We start from the raw sequence: 16,187 nt of genomic DNA, 5'->3' as shown, positions 1-16,187 counted from the left end.
GAGCAAGGTAGGGTTTTCTAAACACATAACTCTGGCCAGCAGGCCTGGTGCCCAAAATGGCCTGAGGGAGGGTGGGTCTCAGGGAACAGGAAGACACGCCTGCACAGGGACTCCAAAAGGCCTAACTTGGCTCCATCTCTTCTGCTCCTCATTTGGGAAATGGGGGACCCCTCCCTGCTGCCCTGGCAACCTTCCTTGGTTTTGTGAGGCTCCAAAGAGATCCAATTCAGCAACACCTCAGAGAATTTAAAAGCCTGGTGAAAATACAAAGCATTCCAACTTCCCCACTTTCCATAGCCAAATGGCCCGGCCAGTTTCCTGAAGGCCCGATGCACAGGGCAGGACGCAGGAGCAATGGTCAAAGCCAGATGCCGGGGACCCAGCAACTCCAGCCAGCGTGGCTCCAGCAGATCAGAAGGCCGCCGGCCAGCAGCACACACTCTGGGTGCTAGAAGAAGGGCTGCCGAGAACCTTAAGCTTGTCCCGGAGGCAGACGTCCAACCCTGCAGCCCTTTCCGGCCGGCAAACGCGCTACTATAGTAGTACCCTGTGGCAAGAGGACCCCGTACTGGGCACGTCCATTTTTGAGGTAGCATGATCCTTGGTGTTTACTTGGGGCACTAGCTCCCCATCCCAACCTCCTGGCCTGCTCCCTCGGGTACCACCTGGTGGATACGGGGCCAAAGAGGAACGGGAAACACAGTGGATCCCTAAGCCAGACTGCCTCTCTCTGTTCATACACTGCGGGAGATTTTCTGCCCTCAGTTACTGCCCTGAGAAGCCTGCATGTCCAAATACCTGCTCTGTGAAGAGCAACAGAAACCAGAGGCGTTGCTGCTGACGGGCTTGGCTTTTGTCCTCCAGCAAGAGAGTTCAGCACCAGGACCTCCTGCCACTGCTCAGGGGGATGAATAGCAGGCTGGCCGGGGGCGGGTGACGGGCAAGGTCAAGGGGACTCACAGCAGATACAATGACTGATGAGAGGCTGCTCTCCCTTCTGAGCCAGACTGCATTCTATCTTTCTAAACAAACAACTTTCACTTAAAAAAAAAAAAACAAAAACAAAACTGATGAGAGCTGCCAACTTACAGAGTGGTAGAAACTGCGTTTTTTAAGTCATTTTTTGGTACTGCTCTGTGTTTTTCAAATTTCAAAGGTCTCAAAAAATAAGATAGAGTAAAAAAAAAAACAAAAACAGAAATGACCTTGCCAGCTTATTAAGAAAACAAAACATCAAAGCAGAGCTTTCTTAAGGCAGAGATTTAAAGCGTAGTTGGAAAAAAGGTGAGGAAATTACAAACGCCTGTCCCCGCAGCCCTGCTCCCTTCGGTCCTGACGCCAAGCCGGGCCATCTCAAATTACGCCGACCCTGAAAAATTTATGCCTTAGGATACGTGCAAAGCCGCTGAGCTACAGTTGCTATGGGAATGGCCCCAAAGTTTAAATTTTACAGAAACAGATAAATTGAGACAGACGAGATATGCAGCCCCCATTGGATGAGCCAGCAGCGCATGCTAATTGAATCGCTGACATGGTTTCCTCCGGGGTATGTTTTCGCAGATTTCTGTGGATAACGTCCTTGCTGCCTAGTCTAAATTTTCAACCTTCTAAACGTTGCTTAATTTCTCTCAACGCTACTCTGCTGAACTTCATTATGCCTCCCTTTCCTTCCTCCCGTTCAAGGCCGGCTGCAGGGCAGGACACCTGCCTTGGGCTGCTCTAAGGTGCAAGCAAATTAGCCCTCTTTTCTGTTTTCAGAAAATTGGGATGATCCCTGTTTCCCCAGTTAGGAGGCACAGTGGGAAGCTCCAAGTTACTGTCAACAAAGGGAAACTGAGGTACCAGGTAAGAAAGTTGCCAGCACGTGCAGCTGGCTCCGCGGTTACCTTCTTCTTGATGCCATCTTGGATGACCGTCGTCCGGTACAGCCTCAGGAGACCTTCCTCGGACAGGTTCCGCACCAAGCGGACAATGGACTTCTTACAGCACTTGGTGGACACGCCTTCTTGCTTCTCCTGGTCCATGATCATCTTCTGAATCCTGGGGCACCACAAAACAAGCCGTTAAAATCTCCAACCTCAACATGGACGGCATTTCTCAACCTGGGCAACCGTTACCTGCCTATGGGGATCTAGTGGAAAGCAGGGGAGATTTAAAGCGTGTTTCACCACTGAGAGGATGACTTCTTCAGATAGCGAAGACCATCTCTCTTTGTGATGAATGAGTTGGCTACAGACAAGCCACCACTCACAGCAAACTTCAAATTCTGAGCCTCTCACCAGGAACTAAAGCAAGTATATGATTGGTGATAATCATGGCCGGGAAACTGAGCTCCATGAATGGAGCTCTGTCCGCACTGAGTCTCCGTGCTAGTTTACCACTGGCTAAGGAATGTTCCAATTTACCATGGTCGACACCCTCAGATCTGAAGCCTTTTTTGATTCTTCTCTCGAGAAGAAACCTCTCTCTAGATCTTAATGAGTCACTATGCCGATGTTTCTAGATGACCAACCACAGAATGGCAGGGCCAGAGGGGAGCTTAGGAACACTCAGCCCCATCCCTCACTGCCCAGGAGACCCAGGTAGCAGTGTCTGCAGGTGGTCGCCCCATCCCCTGGTTAGAGAACTCCCGTCCTTGACCCAGGGGGGCGGCTCCTATCCACCGAGTGGCTTTGGCACTGGCTGCCGCAGAAGCCTGAGGATGCCGCCCAGGACGCGGTGGTAACAGTGGGTTAGAAGGACCAAACCAGAGTGCAGAGCCTCCACTCCACGCCAGGCACAGATGATCCACGTGTGGAGCTTTGGTTTCTGCTTTCATACAAGAGTTGGCCTGAACAAAAGACTCCATGGAGAACTAATGGCAAAGTTTATGAGCTGATGCTGCTACCCGTCTCAGTTTCTTCTCACTCCCTCCTCAGCACCAAACTTCAAAGGAAAGAGAAAGGCAAACCCGCCTTCCCTGGGACCTCTGTTTCCTGCTCCATTGTTCTCCCCTGTATAGTGTCCTGATATTCCTCAACGTCTACACTCTTCAAATCACACAAACAGACACTAAATCCTTCCCATCACGAAGGGCTCCTATGAGGATCTGTTTTGCAGAAGAGAGATGTAAGTGTCTCTAGCTCATTTCTGTGGATGGTGATGACTGATGGATGTGGGATTTGTTACTGATGCAAGACAGACAGATAGACTACTCACGTGAATAAGCTCTCGATTAAGCGGAGGTTGGTGACAGCTTCTATGATGAGATTCCGGCGTTTCAGCAGTCGGTAAGTCTCGTGGGGTTTGTCTTGGCCTGGGCCGTGTTTCCCAGTCTTCTGGGAACTGCTACTTTCCTAGAAAAGGGACGAAAAGCACAGGAGAACAGTGGGCTCAGCAAGGCTTGGGGGCCAGACACCACCCCTGCTGGTACATCTGCTCTCTTTAGGGGAATCCTGCACCATGTTTCAAGAGGAAGAGACAAGAGGACGATCCCCCTCGACCCCAGGATTCCATCGCCCTGTGACTTCAGTGCTTTGAGCCAGCAAAGACATCTGCCGGCAGCGGATCCTAGAGCTTTATGAAGAGTGGGTGGTTTCAGAACAGAAATCAGACGCAGCCACTCCAGCCCCTCCTGGAGAAGAGGAAAACATTCACTCAAGTTTCACTTGGTTCTTCTGCAGTGGAAGGAAGGACGATACTGGCTTTTCATCTGAAGCAGGGTTTTTCAGCCCCGGCACTGCTGACACTCCGGGCTGGGTAACTCTCTGTTGTGGGCCACCCTGCGTACTCTAGGACACTTAACAGCATCCCTGGCCTCTGCCTACAAGACGCCAGTAGCACTCTCTCTCCATCGTGCCAACCAAAAATGTCTCCAGACGCCGCCAAGTGTCCCCTGAGGGGCAAAACTGGCCCAGAGTGAGAACCACTGATTTAAAGTAGCTGCACAAATTTTTCCTTCAGAATAAACTAAAGTAAAAAGAGTACGTTGTTGGAAGTTTTAGAACTCTGTAACTAACAGTGCCGGTGATTTCTGATAGAGCATGGCTGCGTGAAGGTGGCATGTAAGTGAGCACCGCGCTTCTCCCCATAGAGCCCTGAGCCCGCTGCCTGAGCATGTGGCCCCTTTACTATTACTGATTTTGTTGTTGTAATTCTGAAGCACAGGAAAGGTGAGGCTGGCATCCATCTGCCACAGGCTCCTCTCTGGAGAACATGCCCTCCCACTGAGGGCACTCACCTTTGGGTTTTCAAGCCTGACTTCTTCGATCACGGCTATGTCGCCACTGTGACTCTCCATGCAGTGAGAGCCGAAGGACACGTTGGGGTCTGAGGAGCTGCTGGTGTCCAGGAGGCTGTCCCCGCCCACAGAGCTCCGGCAGGCTCTCTCCTCAGCAGCTCCTGGGAAGGCAGATGGCTGCTTCTTCAAGGGGTGAAGGTTGACGACTTTCCACCCCACTGCAGTGGAGGACAGGTGTAGCACCACAAGGTGAGGGCCACAGCAAGGGGGAAAGCGAGATGGGCGCTTTGCAGCTGCCAGACCAGAGCCACCAGGGCCAGAGGATTCCATGCAGCCAGTTTAAGACCAGGCTGAGGGACCAATCAAGCATCGCGGTGCCCCACCCACTCCGGCCCCAGATTTGCAAATCTGTCATCAGCACCACACTCCGCATGTGTTTGGAAAAGTCTTCCATAACTAAACTAAAAATCCGAGGGATTCTTACACAGATTGCTGGAGGGAGAGGGCTAGAGGAAGTTTAGGCAATTTCACCCCTTTAATAGGAAAAACGTAACAAAAAATAAAATAAAATTTCTGCTAAGGGGAAATGACTTGCCAGTAGCCTGGAGACAGACTACAGGAGCATTCCTCTAAGCTTATGGATATTTGATGCGTGTGACACCAACAGGTCCCTACGTAGGACAGCACCCAGGACACCCAGGACACCTTGCTGAACTGAACATCCCCAGAGCAAGGCGGGACGGGCAGTGGCTCAGACTGAGGGTGTGCACCCCTCCAGCCGCCCTCCCCACCACCCCGCCCTGAGCGCGCCCCTACCCTTGGTTGGGGTGGAGTGTTGAGGCTGAGCCCCGAGACTGCTGCTGGAGGAGAGCTTCACGTCCCCCTGTGGCCCTCTGCCTTTCCTCTTGCCGCCGCCGCCCTCCTCCTCGCTGTCCGACTCAGAGAGGAAAGCATCCTCCCCCTCAGGCAGGAGGGACTCCTCCTGCACCGAGGCCAGGCTAACTGTGGTCAGGAGCTCGCTCCGGGCCTTCTCCCTCTCGTACTGCCGGCTCAGGTCGCTCTCCTCTGCAAACACGCAGGAGATGTACTTGGTGGTCCGCTGCCGCCCTTCGTCTTCCATGAAGCCCTGGAGGGGACAGGATGTGCTGAGCCACGCTGCAGAGGACGCTGGAACACCCAGGCATCCGGTGACCCAGGGCTACAGTGATTCCTTCCTTACTACCCCCTCATTCACCCGCGTCGTCTCCATCTCCACCTGGGCCCCAGCTCAGCCCCTTCTAGGCACTTCCTCAGGGGTCTTCCCCTCTTGACATCCCTCAGGTCCCGCTTCCACAGGATGGTTGGAGATGGTTTTCTATTTTCTATCCTGACTGTGCGTCTGCTCTCAAGACCATGAGCTCTTCCCAGGGTGAGGCCCTACCTTGGTCCTCTGCAAACCCCGGGGTCTGGCATAGCCGAGGCCATGAGAAACCATCAGCAGGCAGTGTTATTTATGCAGAATTTGACGGTTCCTGACTGTGTTCACAGACTCACAGTCAGAGCCTGGAGGGCCCCAGCTCCATGTGGCCCCTGACTTCCGTTTGTCTTCTAGAACAGGGAAAAGGGGCTTTCCCGGAGCCCATATGGCAGAAAGAGTAACATCTTCTACGTACCCACCACATGCCAAGGACAGTGCTAAGTGCTCTGGGATCATCAGCTCAACCGTAATAACTGCCGTCCAGCAAAGTGGCCAAAAAGTCAGCGAGAAGACAGTGAAGCATAAAGGGCTGAGACAGGTGTGGGTTCCCACAGAGGACACGAGCCAACTCGATGTCCCCAGGAGCCAGGCAAGGAACGTGATGAGAGGGAGGGCCGGGTGGGGACTGAGGAGCCCTAGGGAGCACCCGCTTCATGTGACGGGGCATTGGGGGCACCAGCCTCAGCTGACTCCCCACATAGGAGAGGGATGTGTGCTCCCCAGGCTCCCGCATCTCCCGCCGACTTTTCAGTGCTGACAACTCTTTCAATTTTCAAAAAGTGAAAACCAACAAAATCCACAGGGAGGAGGGGACCTGACATGCTTGTGGGCTGTGTACGGTCCCCAGGCAGCTGTCTGCCTCCTTGACAGAGACAGCGGGCTGACCCCGGCTCCTGACCATCTGCTATATTCCCTCAGAACCACACGCCGCATGCATGTTCAAAGACAACGAACCCCATGGGAGGACGCATGCTGTTACCTTGACAACCTTGAATCTCTGAAGAAGACGGCACAGCATCCTTGCTTCCAGTTTTCCCACGTTCATAGCCACTCGGATTTCAGCTTGGGAAATGCCTTTCGTGCCTCTGCGCTCAACTGAACAAAATAATACACTTGAACCTCAGCCTCTGCCAAGGAGCCATTCTGCACGAGTCAGGCCAATTCCTAGCCCCTACCCTTTTTACAGCACTGACATGTCAATGTGGTGAAACCCACAAACAGAATAAAGCACCTTCCCTTCCCAAGACTCTCTGTGCACTACAACTAACCGCTCATTTTTAAGTGCTCACTGACTCTCCGTGGTAAAACAGTGAATGTCAAGTGATTGACGGCTGATGCACTGAGTTCCAGGGACACTGTTTTTATCCGGCAACAGAAAGTGAACGCTCTCACATGAATGAACTTTTTCTCACGTGAATGAACTCAATTCAGTTAAACTAAATTGAACCCTTTAAAAAGCATCAAATTAATTTTTAATTAAGAACTTGTTTGATTTCCCCATCTTTCTCAGTAGACTCAGAGGCAATATGGACACCGATGACTGCGCTGTCCTGTAACAGCTGTCAGCCAGCAAGGGCTGTGCAAGGAAGCAACGCTATCTGGCCTCATATTAAATGACCAGCACACAACTGTGCTTTATTAGTTGCTCTGTCTAGCCTGTCAGCTCCTGCTTTGTTACAGGCTGTGCCATTACTGTATCTGCCTCTAAAAGCCTTTTCAAATTTATTCGACTATTCAGGGACTGGGAATTTCAGAAGGAGCTGGGGGAGGGTTGGGGGTGCTGTGGCAGGGAGCCCCTCCAATAAAACACACGGACTGCCGGGCAGACTTTGGGGCGAAGCTCTTTGACTGCTCAGGAATGCCTTCTCCAGGGGGAGGGTACAGCTCAGGGGTAGAGTGCGTGCTTAGCATGCACGAGGTCCTTGGTTCAATCCCTAGTACCTCCATTAAAAAAAAAAAAGAAAGAAAAGAATAGGTTTCTCCTTCATCTCCTCATGCCTCACACACTTGAGGCTGCCAGGGAAAACCCATCCAGATAGAGGAGGTTTTGCTGTATTGTCCATGCACAAAAACAAACATCAGAATGAAAAGAGGTGACTAGGGTGCGTTCCCATGTGGGACTGGTGACATGCTAGAGGCGGGGATGAAAGGGTCAAGGACAGCTTTTCCCAAACTGCGCTCTGAGGAACCCATTCTAAGAGGTGTTTAAGAGTTGAGAAAAATGGCCAAACAGCCCTCCCCAAAGGCTGTGCCGATTCGCCAGGTAGCTTCATACCTGCTGGCTGGATCAGGTCTCCTGTGGCCCTCACCTCCCACTCCATCCTCCTCTCCACACTGTCTATGGCACTGGGTCAGTGCTGTCTTTTGTAGATTTTAGGGGATTTAGGGGAAGGAAGGGGGAGGAATGGGAGACACGTTTCTTCCCCCTTCATCAATCACTATAACCCCCGGCCTGCAGTGAATCCAGACTGATTTTACAAGATGGCAGGTGGCTGTCAAATCTCTGAATAATAATATTAATAGCTAATTCTTTCAGTGCTTTGCACGTACCAGGCACTACACCAGGTGTTTTGATCCTACTCATTTAGTCCTCCTATATGCTGGGTAGATAATCTCCCCATTTTATAGATGAGGGAACTGAGGCTTGGAGACCTTGCTAAAGTATACAGCCAGCAGACCAGGGGCAGAGCCGGGATTCAAACTCCAGTCTGATCTCAAATCCTAAACCCTTCAGGGGACCCACGGTGCTTCCCACCGAGGTACATGCTCAACAGCAGAGCCCCTCTTTCAACGCGTGACCCAAACACGCCTGGACCCAGAGGCCCGGGAACCCCAGGCAGCAGGTGTGGGCCGGGACCTACTGAGTTCGTAGGTCTGTGTGAGCATATCCCGCTCGTACACGACGTCCACGGGGGGTGCCCCCTTGGAGATGACCTCCTCGTCGTCATCGTCATCCTGGTCGTGGTCGTCTTCCACCTTCCGCTTGAACTCCTTCAGCAGCCGGAGGCAGCGCACCATGACGTCGGTCCCTGGGGACAAAGGGACACGTTTCCATGGTGAGTAAGTCAGTGAAGGGGCGGTGGCTTCAGCAGAGCCAGAGGCCCTGAGAAAGGCCACACACAGCGTCCAGTTCAGAACACTGAAAACTGCATATCCTGGGGCAAGAGACCCGAAAGTTTACTCCATAAAATTGCTTTTTGTTGTTCATACAGTTAGGGAACAAAGAAATGCCAGTGAAGGGAATAACAGGGTACCGTCTTGGGCCTGTGAAATAAATAGCAGCCTCTGCTCCAGACGAGCTCCGTGACCACAGGAAACCTGCCTGTCTTTTCCCATCACCCCCCGGCCCCCAGCTCCACGCCCGGCCCCCAGCTCCGAGCCCGGCCCCCAGCTCCGTGCCCGGCTCCTAGCAGGCACACGGGTGATGTTGCTGCAAGAGTGAAACATGTCTTTTCCCTTTTAAGCCGACACCCACTGCCACTAAGATGCACCAGCAGTGTGAACAAGCTCTGTGACCTTTCTAGAGCATTTCAAGAGGCCTTTAATCCCATGATTCCAAGAGTAGGAATTTAATACAAGCAAATAAAAGAGGCAAAACTGCCAATAGTAAGAGGTCCACATAGCACTCTTGCAGGACCCAGCTTTTATGAATAATATAAACAATGAAGAGGGACCAGGGGGCAGGACACAGAGAAGTCACCACACTCTGCGGGCTAGCGCCTGCCTCCACACAATCACACGGCACCTGGACTCACCTAGAAAAGCACCATGTGGGAAGGATCACAAGCTCCTATGGCTGTAACACGAGAGGTACAAGGAAAAGCAAAAACATCTCGACACTTTACACGCGCTAACTCATTTGATCCTGCCAACCCTAGGAGGCATACAAATGAAGAAGCCGAGGTACAGATGGGTTAACGAACTTGCCCAAGCTCCCAACAGCTTGTAAGTGACAGGGGCTGAGTGACTCAGGCAGGGTCCCAGGGGAGAGCAGCAGGAGAAACAGCAGGGGAAGGATGGGGCGCCGTGCAGTCTGAGCTGCATGATTTCGAGAGACCACTTGGAATTGGTTTCACCAGCCCTTTATGCATTTCCCATCAATCTAGAGTTTTTCCAGACTCAGAATCTCAACTATTAAAATCCCTTCAGCTCATGCTTGCCATTTTTAAGAGACTGTTCTAGAGCACAAGTCAGCTGAAGCCAAAGCAGAAGGGGCCAGAGGGAGACCCCGGTTACCTGCAACCCCCCTGGAGGAATCATGGGCCTGTTAACCACAATCCCTGACCCCTGGGCGCAGGGCTTTCTCTCTAGGAACAAAAGGCAAGAGAAATCCAAACAGCCAGACGCCTGTGCACGCGCTCAAACGCACTGAGTTTTCGGCATTCTAAACACGTGGCGTCTCAGCAGTTCCATGCAAAGGGATCACGCAGTTCTTTTGTGTCAACTGACCAGGATGAGCTCCACCTTAGCATGAAAAATAGCTTAATTCAGACATTCTGAAGACCCAGAAAGGAAGGAGGGAAGGACTGAGTCTTGAGCACCTGGGATGAGCCAGGCATTGGAAGCTATTTTACTTAAGCATTGCGTGACTCCTTCAAGTTATTATCTCACACACACACACACACACACTGAAACCACAAGCAAGCCCAGGACATGCTAAGGAGATGACTGCCTTGGGTACCGGTAGAGAGAAGCCTGACCAGAGACAGAAAGACAGAGACAGAAGGACAGACTTGAGGGCAGCTCCCAGAAGGTTGGAAGGCGCCACAGCCCACACCTCAGGGTGATGGAACAGGTTAAAAGCATGGGTTCTGGAGTGCGTCTGTCTGGGGAGGACCTGCCTTTGCCACGTGCCAGCTGGAGGAGCACGGCTGAGTGATCCGACGGCTGTGCCTCAGGCTGCTCAGGTATGGAACAGGGACAGGAACAGTACCTTCCTCACACAGCACTCACGACAGCGCTGGCAGACAGGTCGTGCTCAGTAAGCCACGCTTGTTACTGCTTTACCATTATTATTAGCACCACCACAACCTTGGAAAAACATATCCTGGGGGGCTCCAGCGTGAGGCCTACTCAGCGGGGCTGAAAATGTCTGGAGACTGCTTGGGGTCTTTAATTCAATTTTATAGCCTTTATTCTGTGATGAGCCCAGAACACAGAGAGAAGGACCAGACAGGGCCCCTGCACCTACCTTGGGCAAGCTGCGGACCTCTCTGAGCCTCCGGCTCCTTCTGTAGAACTCAGGATAATTTTACAGTATGTCTAGACTGACCTGGGGGTAAGACTCAGGGAGTGAGTGCGCACAAGTGCTCAGGGCATGTTATTTGGGCTGGATGTGCTCCCAGTATGCACAGAGCTGGCAAAGGAGAGAAAGATGCAGGACAGGGCTGCACAGGGGAAGGTGGGGTGATTTGGGTGGGATTTTAAAGGATATGGAAGAGTTGTCTCGGCAGAAGAGGACAGACAATCCAGGCAGAAGGAAGGGCATCAGCAAAGGCACAGAGGTGGGCAAGGAACACCCATCTGGGAAGGGGTGGTGATGGGAGAGGTAGGAATGAGGGTGAGAATGAAGGGGAGATTGGGAAGCTTTCTATGCCAAGCAGAGATTTTATTTTCATTTTGTAGGCATGACTGGAAGTTCCTGGTGGGCAAAGAAGGCCTGATGGAGGAGTCCAAGTCCTCCCACTGTCCTGCCCGTGAAGCGATGCAGCCCCCGGCCCCCCCCCCCAGAGCGGGACCCAGACCGGGGTGCTGGCCCACCCTGCTCCCACGTCCCTGAGTCCTGCAAGCCTCGGGATGCGGCACAGGGGCCCAAGGGTCACTCTTTCTGTGCTCACTCCCCTCACCAGCACTTCTCAGCTCTGTGATCTTAAGCAAGTGCTTTGTGCTTCAGTTTCTTATCAGTGAAATGAAGAGAAAGAGAAGCAGCAAGAAGATGGGGTGATAAAAGGATCAGAGCCGGAGAACTAACACTTGGCTCAGTGCCCTGCATATTCTCTGGATGGTTCCTCCCCCTCCACCCTTACCCCAAGACAGACTAAAAAACGGCTAACAAACTGGTAGACTCCCCGCCCCACCCCAACCCCGCTTCCTCTTTTTCAAGCCCTGAGACTGCTGGCGGAGTCTAAGGTGTCTGGCAAGGCAGTGAGGTCCCGACAGCCACACGCACCGGGGAGTACACAGGTTCAGGGAACTGCAGAGGCTGTCTCAGCCTAGAGGTTCAGAGTCATCTTTCAATACCTGGTGCATGCACCACCTCCCAAACACTCGGGCCAGACGGCTTTGGTCCTGAGTTCTTAGAGCGTGACCAACAGGTGGAAGGGCCGAGAGGGTGGGGGGTGGGGGGGAAACTGAAGTGGTGAGTGTGATGACCGCAGGGAGCCTTTCTCCAGGGCTCCGAGCAAGGTGCTGTTCAAGAACAAAACCACCAAGACACATCCCGGTCACTTCACTGGCCCCCCTGTGCCCCTCAGCAGCCAGGCTGGTCACCTGTACCCCAGCCCTGCGCTCACATGTCCTAGCACTTGCCTTTGGGCTCCTCCACTCCGGGGAGTGTTCCCATCTTACCCCCAAAACCACAAAGCAATCAGCCGGCTACACCACAGAAAGTTTCAGAAGGACAATGTGGCCAGCCTCTCACCACAGGTCAGTCCTGTCTCCGAGGCACGTCTAATACCGACTTCTCCCCTCCGATTCTCCAGATTCTTCTACAGCCCCCACTGTCTTTCCACCTGCCGCCAGCCTGCTCCTTCTGCATGTTCAAGTGCGTTTTATCAGGGAGGTTGATGGGGCTTGAGCGGGCCCTGTCCTGGGGGAAAGCCGAGGAGGAGTGGGAGGAAAGGGCTGTCTTCCCACAAGGGCGCACCTCCCTCTCCCCGCCTACCCACTGCTCGCACCCCCTCGGGAGAGCTGCCTCCACCCCCACATAAGTCACCCAAGTCCCAGAGTTTATGCCTTTGAGATTTCATCCCTTTCCCTACTCTTTTAAGTTTTGCCTTTCATAGTTTTTGCTATGTTAAAACGTCTGTTTCCTTTAGTTATCTTAATTATTAATGATAGTAATTACTCTTCATATTTTAGCTGGTGTCCTTTAATCAGTCTTGTCACTTTTAACTTAAGGAAATCTTGCTGTTTTTAACTGTTTGAACTGTTTTCCCTCTAAGCACCATTCATTTTCTAGGCTTTAAATCTTCCTGACAACCTTCTGTTCTTTTCATGTTTATGCTCGCCCTTTATCCTTTCTGTGTTTCTGATCTTCATTCTTTTTAATTCCACTTTTCTGGTTTCAAAGCTCTTTTTAAACCTTTATATTTATTTTATTGCATGTTAATCCTCCTTAGTATGGCCATTTCTCTTTTTTCCTAGCTTGTATACTTTAATCCTACTGTAACTTTTTAAGTGTCCCCTTTTGGCATTTTAATGATCATAATTTAGCTATGTGTTTCTTGGTTTGGTTTTTTACTTTTTTATTTTAATTTTTAACAGGTTTATTGAGATATAACTCATATCCTATACAATTCACCCACTTAAACTATACAAGTCAATTTTTTTTTTTTTTAGTGTATTCACAGGTATGTGTACCCATTACCAGTCAATTCTAGAATATTCTCATGCCTCAAACCCTTCGGCTATGCCCCCAACCTACCCCAGCCCTAAGAACTCACTAAGCTACTTCTAGATTCCCTGTTCAGGATTTCCCTTTAAATGGAATCAGACAGTAATGACTTTTTTTGATTGGCTTCTTTCTCCATTGAATGATCTTGGCCCCCTTGTTGAAAGCCAGTTGACCTCAGATTGTGGGTTTATTTCTGGACTCTCAGTTCTATTCCATTGGTCTCTAGGTCTGTCCTTGTGCCAGTACCATGCTGTCTTGACTACTTTTGCTTTGCAGTATGTTTTGAAATTGGAAAGTGTGAGTCCTCCTACGTGATTCTTCTTCAGGATTATTTTAGCTTTCTGGATACCTTGCAATTCCACATGAATTTTAGAAGTAACTAATTTTTACAAAGAAGTCAGCTGGGATTTTGACAGGAACTGTCTGGGGAGTATTGACATCTCAACAATGTTAAGGCTTCTGACCTTTGAACAGGGGACGTTTTCCCATTTTCTTAGATCTTAAATTTCTGTCAACAGTATTCTGCAGTTTTTTAGAATATATGTTTTGTACTTGTTTTGTTAAATTTATTCCCAAGTATTTTATTCTTTTTGATGCTCATGTGAACAGAATTGTTTTCTTAATTTCATTTTTGGACTGTTCATTACAAGTGTATAGAAATTGTATAGAAAAATATTGATCTGTGCCCTGCCATCTTGTCAAGTTTGTTTTTTTATTTTTTAAGAGTCATGGGGCAGCAGCTTGAAGTCCACATCATAAAGAGGGGGGTACCAATGCTATAATCACCCCATTCTCCTTAGAGCTGGGCTCACCTTGCCCCTGAACTTGGGAAACCCTCTAAATGCCCGCCTCAGTCATTAGCCCCAGGGAGCCCAGCTTCTGTCAACTGCTTCCTACTGCGACCGTTTTCTGAGGGATTACAAAGTTAACTTCTATTTCTCTTCCCTTCTGTTCTCAGCACAATTTAATAAATACAGAATGACTGCTAAACACTTGAAGAAAATAATCCAAATTTGCAAAACAGATCAGTTCAGGGTGACTGTTTTCATTACGAAGGTTTTTTTTGGGGGGGTTTTTTTTTTTTGCCTTTTGCCTTTTGCCAAACAGATCACTGCAGCTTTCTGTAATGCATTTGAAATATACGAAAGCCAAACTCTTTGTTTATGGGCTTTTAGAAACAACTCACATATATCCGGGCACACCTGTAAATTTCCATGAAGCAATACATCATCTTTATTTATTATCTAAGTCTTGTCTACTCCATGTGGCCTTAGAGGGAAGGTTTTATGTTAATTTTGCAACCTGGGACAATGCAGCTCAAGGCAAGAAAAGACTAAAACTGTGCATTCATCTCTTGTCTCTTGCACAAGGAAAGTCACTGAAGTGGCACCTAACTAAATTAAATTTGCTAAACATTTACTTAGCACCTACTCTGTTCCCAGCAGACACTGTGCAGGCATTAAGAACAGAAAGTATGTAAGGGGTGTGGCCACCACCCTCAAGGAGCTCATGGCTTTGTTGGTAGAAAGTCACACCAGGTGAATAACTGAGACGCCGCGGGCTGGGGAAGTGAGGGGAAACTGGACCATGAGCCTGAACAGCTGAGGGGTGGGTGACAAGACCACGTGGGAATGAGATGAGCCTCCTGAATAGTCAGAAGGGGCTCACTGCATGTGTGTGACAGCCTGAAAGTGCTGACTGTCATCACCTTAGCTACCTGCCCTGTTAATCTCATGTAAGGAGCAGAAACTACCGCCATCCTTAGTACCCAGTCTGTGCTCTGAGTCGGGCTGGCCCATCTTCTTGGAGGGCCTCTCTACCCAGAACTAGACCTCCAGAAACCTAGGACCACTCACGGGGTAACATGGACACACCTTCAAGGGTCAGGTGGATGACAGACCGGAGTGAAGCTGGCTGTGAATTACAAGCTGGAAGCAGGGTGTCCTTGGTGAATGGGGGGGGTCCCCACTGAAAGGGGGTGGTCCCTCTCTGCCTAGCCAACTGCTATGAAAGAATGCAGCTCAATGTTCCCTAACTTTATTTTTACAGAGAAGTTGAAAGGCTGAGTTTGTAGGTGAAGTTTCTGATTTTTACATGCCAACAACTGCAATGAAAACAAACTCCGTGAGACAAACAAAATGCACTGCTAGATGTGGCCTAAAGGCCCTGCTCTGTGTACACTGTCTCCTGGAAGCTCCACAACACTCTGGAAAGTTGTATTATTCCAGATAATCTTGATGAGGAAACTGAGGCAGAGAGAGGTCAAAACTTGCTGAAGGATACCCCCACAAAAAGTGACAGAACAAGAATTCTAACCCTGGACTGTCTCACATCGAAGGCCATTGAGGTGTCTGTAAGTTTCAAAGGGCTAGCTGGAATTTCCAGGGACCTAAAGCTGTGGAGATGTTATTTAAGGCTATTTTCTTCTTAGCTTCTCTTTGCTTTAAAAGAATTACTCATTTGTTTATTTTTAATGCCTTTCTTCCAATAGGTCAGGAAATAAAAATGATTATTAGATCCACAGATCATGCTATTTTAGGCATTTGAATAATTGTATTTATAGGTCAAATGCTGGGTAGGAACTCCAAGCACACCTCTCAGTTCCTGGAGCCTTTTCTTCCTTGCTTCAGGACCCAGTGGTACTTCCCGGTTTCCAGTCTACTTAAAGGCTGATGCTACCCACTCCTTCCCCCAAGGAGTTCCAGTCATTCAGCCAGTCACACATTTCCTCAGCATGTCAGGGACTCACAGATGAGGTCTGCTCCAGGGGGGCTTCACTACCTCCCAGGGGCTCCTGCCTTTTATACACCTGTTGTGTAGTAACATCTGTGTGTCACCATCTTCTCCACCACTTAGACACAGGGGAACCAGAAGGGGTGGGCAGTGGTTCCACTGACTAAACGAGGAGGTAAAGGAAGAGACACGGCTCCTTCAACTGGCAGTTCAGTCACCCAACAAGCATAATGCTCCCTGCTGCAGGCACCCAACTAAACGTTGGGGATGCTGTGGTCTGACCCCATTCAGCACACAGTCCTGGAGCTGTCCGTGAAGCCAGCCTCCACAGGTTACTTGCTATGCCCACGAAGTCAAGCATACAGGCCCTAAGCCTTTTTAAA

The 16,187-nt window shown here is 50.3% G+C and overlaps 1 protein-coding gene across 2 annotated transcripts in view; it reads right to left on the bottom strand.

Moving 5' to 3' along the window:
* GTF3C1 (general transcription factor IIIC subunit 1) overlaps positions 1–16,187 on the bottom strand; it is a 62,861-nt gene that overhangs the window by 32,030 nt on the left and 14,644 nt on the right. Inside the window, exons 7-12 of one of the 2 annotated variants that reach the window (XM_006186706.3) lie at positions 8,318–8,485; positions 6,436–6,551; positions 5,036–5,345; positions 4,220–4,437; positions 3,199–3,335; positions 1,887–2,040 (exon numbers count right to left, since the gene is read on the bottom strand). In XM_006186706.3, coding sequence (XP_006186768.2) covers positions 1,887–2,040; positions 3,199–3,335; positions 4,220–4,437; positions 5,036–5,345; positions 6,436–6,551; positions 8,318–8,485 — 1,103 coding nt within the window. The remainder of the gene's footprint in view (positions 1–1,886; positions 2,041–3,198; positions 3,336–4,219; positions 4,438–5,035; positions 5,346–6,435; positions 6,552–8,317; positions 8,486–16,187) is intronic. The other variant, XM_014560870.2, reaches the window with a different exon arrangement.

This window comes from Camelus ferus, chromosome 18, assembly GCF_009834535.1.
Source record: "Camelus ferus isolate YT-003-E chromosome 18, BCGSAC_Cfer_1.0, whole genome shotgun sequence".
Lineage (NCBI taxonomy): Eukaryota > Metazoa > Chordata > Mammalia > Artiodactyla > Camelidae > Camelus > Camelus ferus.
This window is presented reverse-complemented; position numbering and strand designations above follow the sequence as displayed.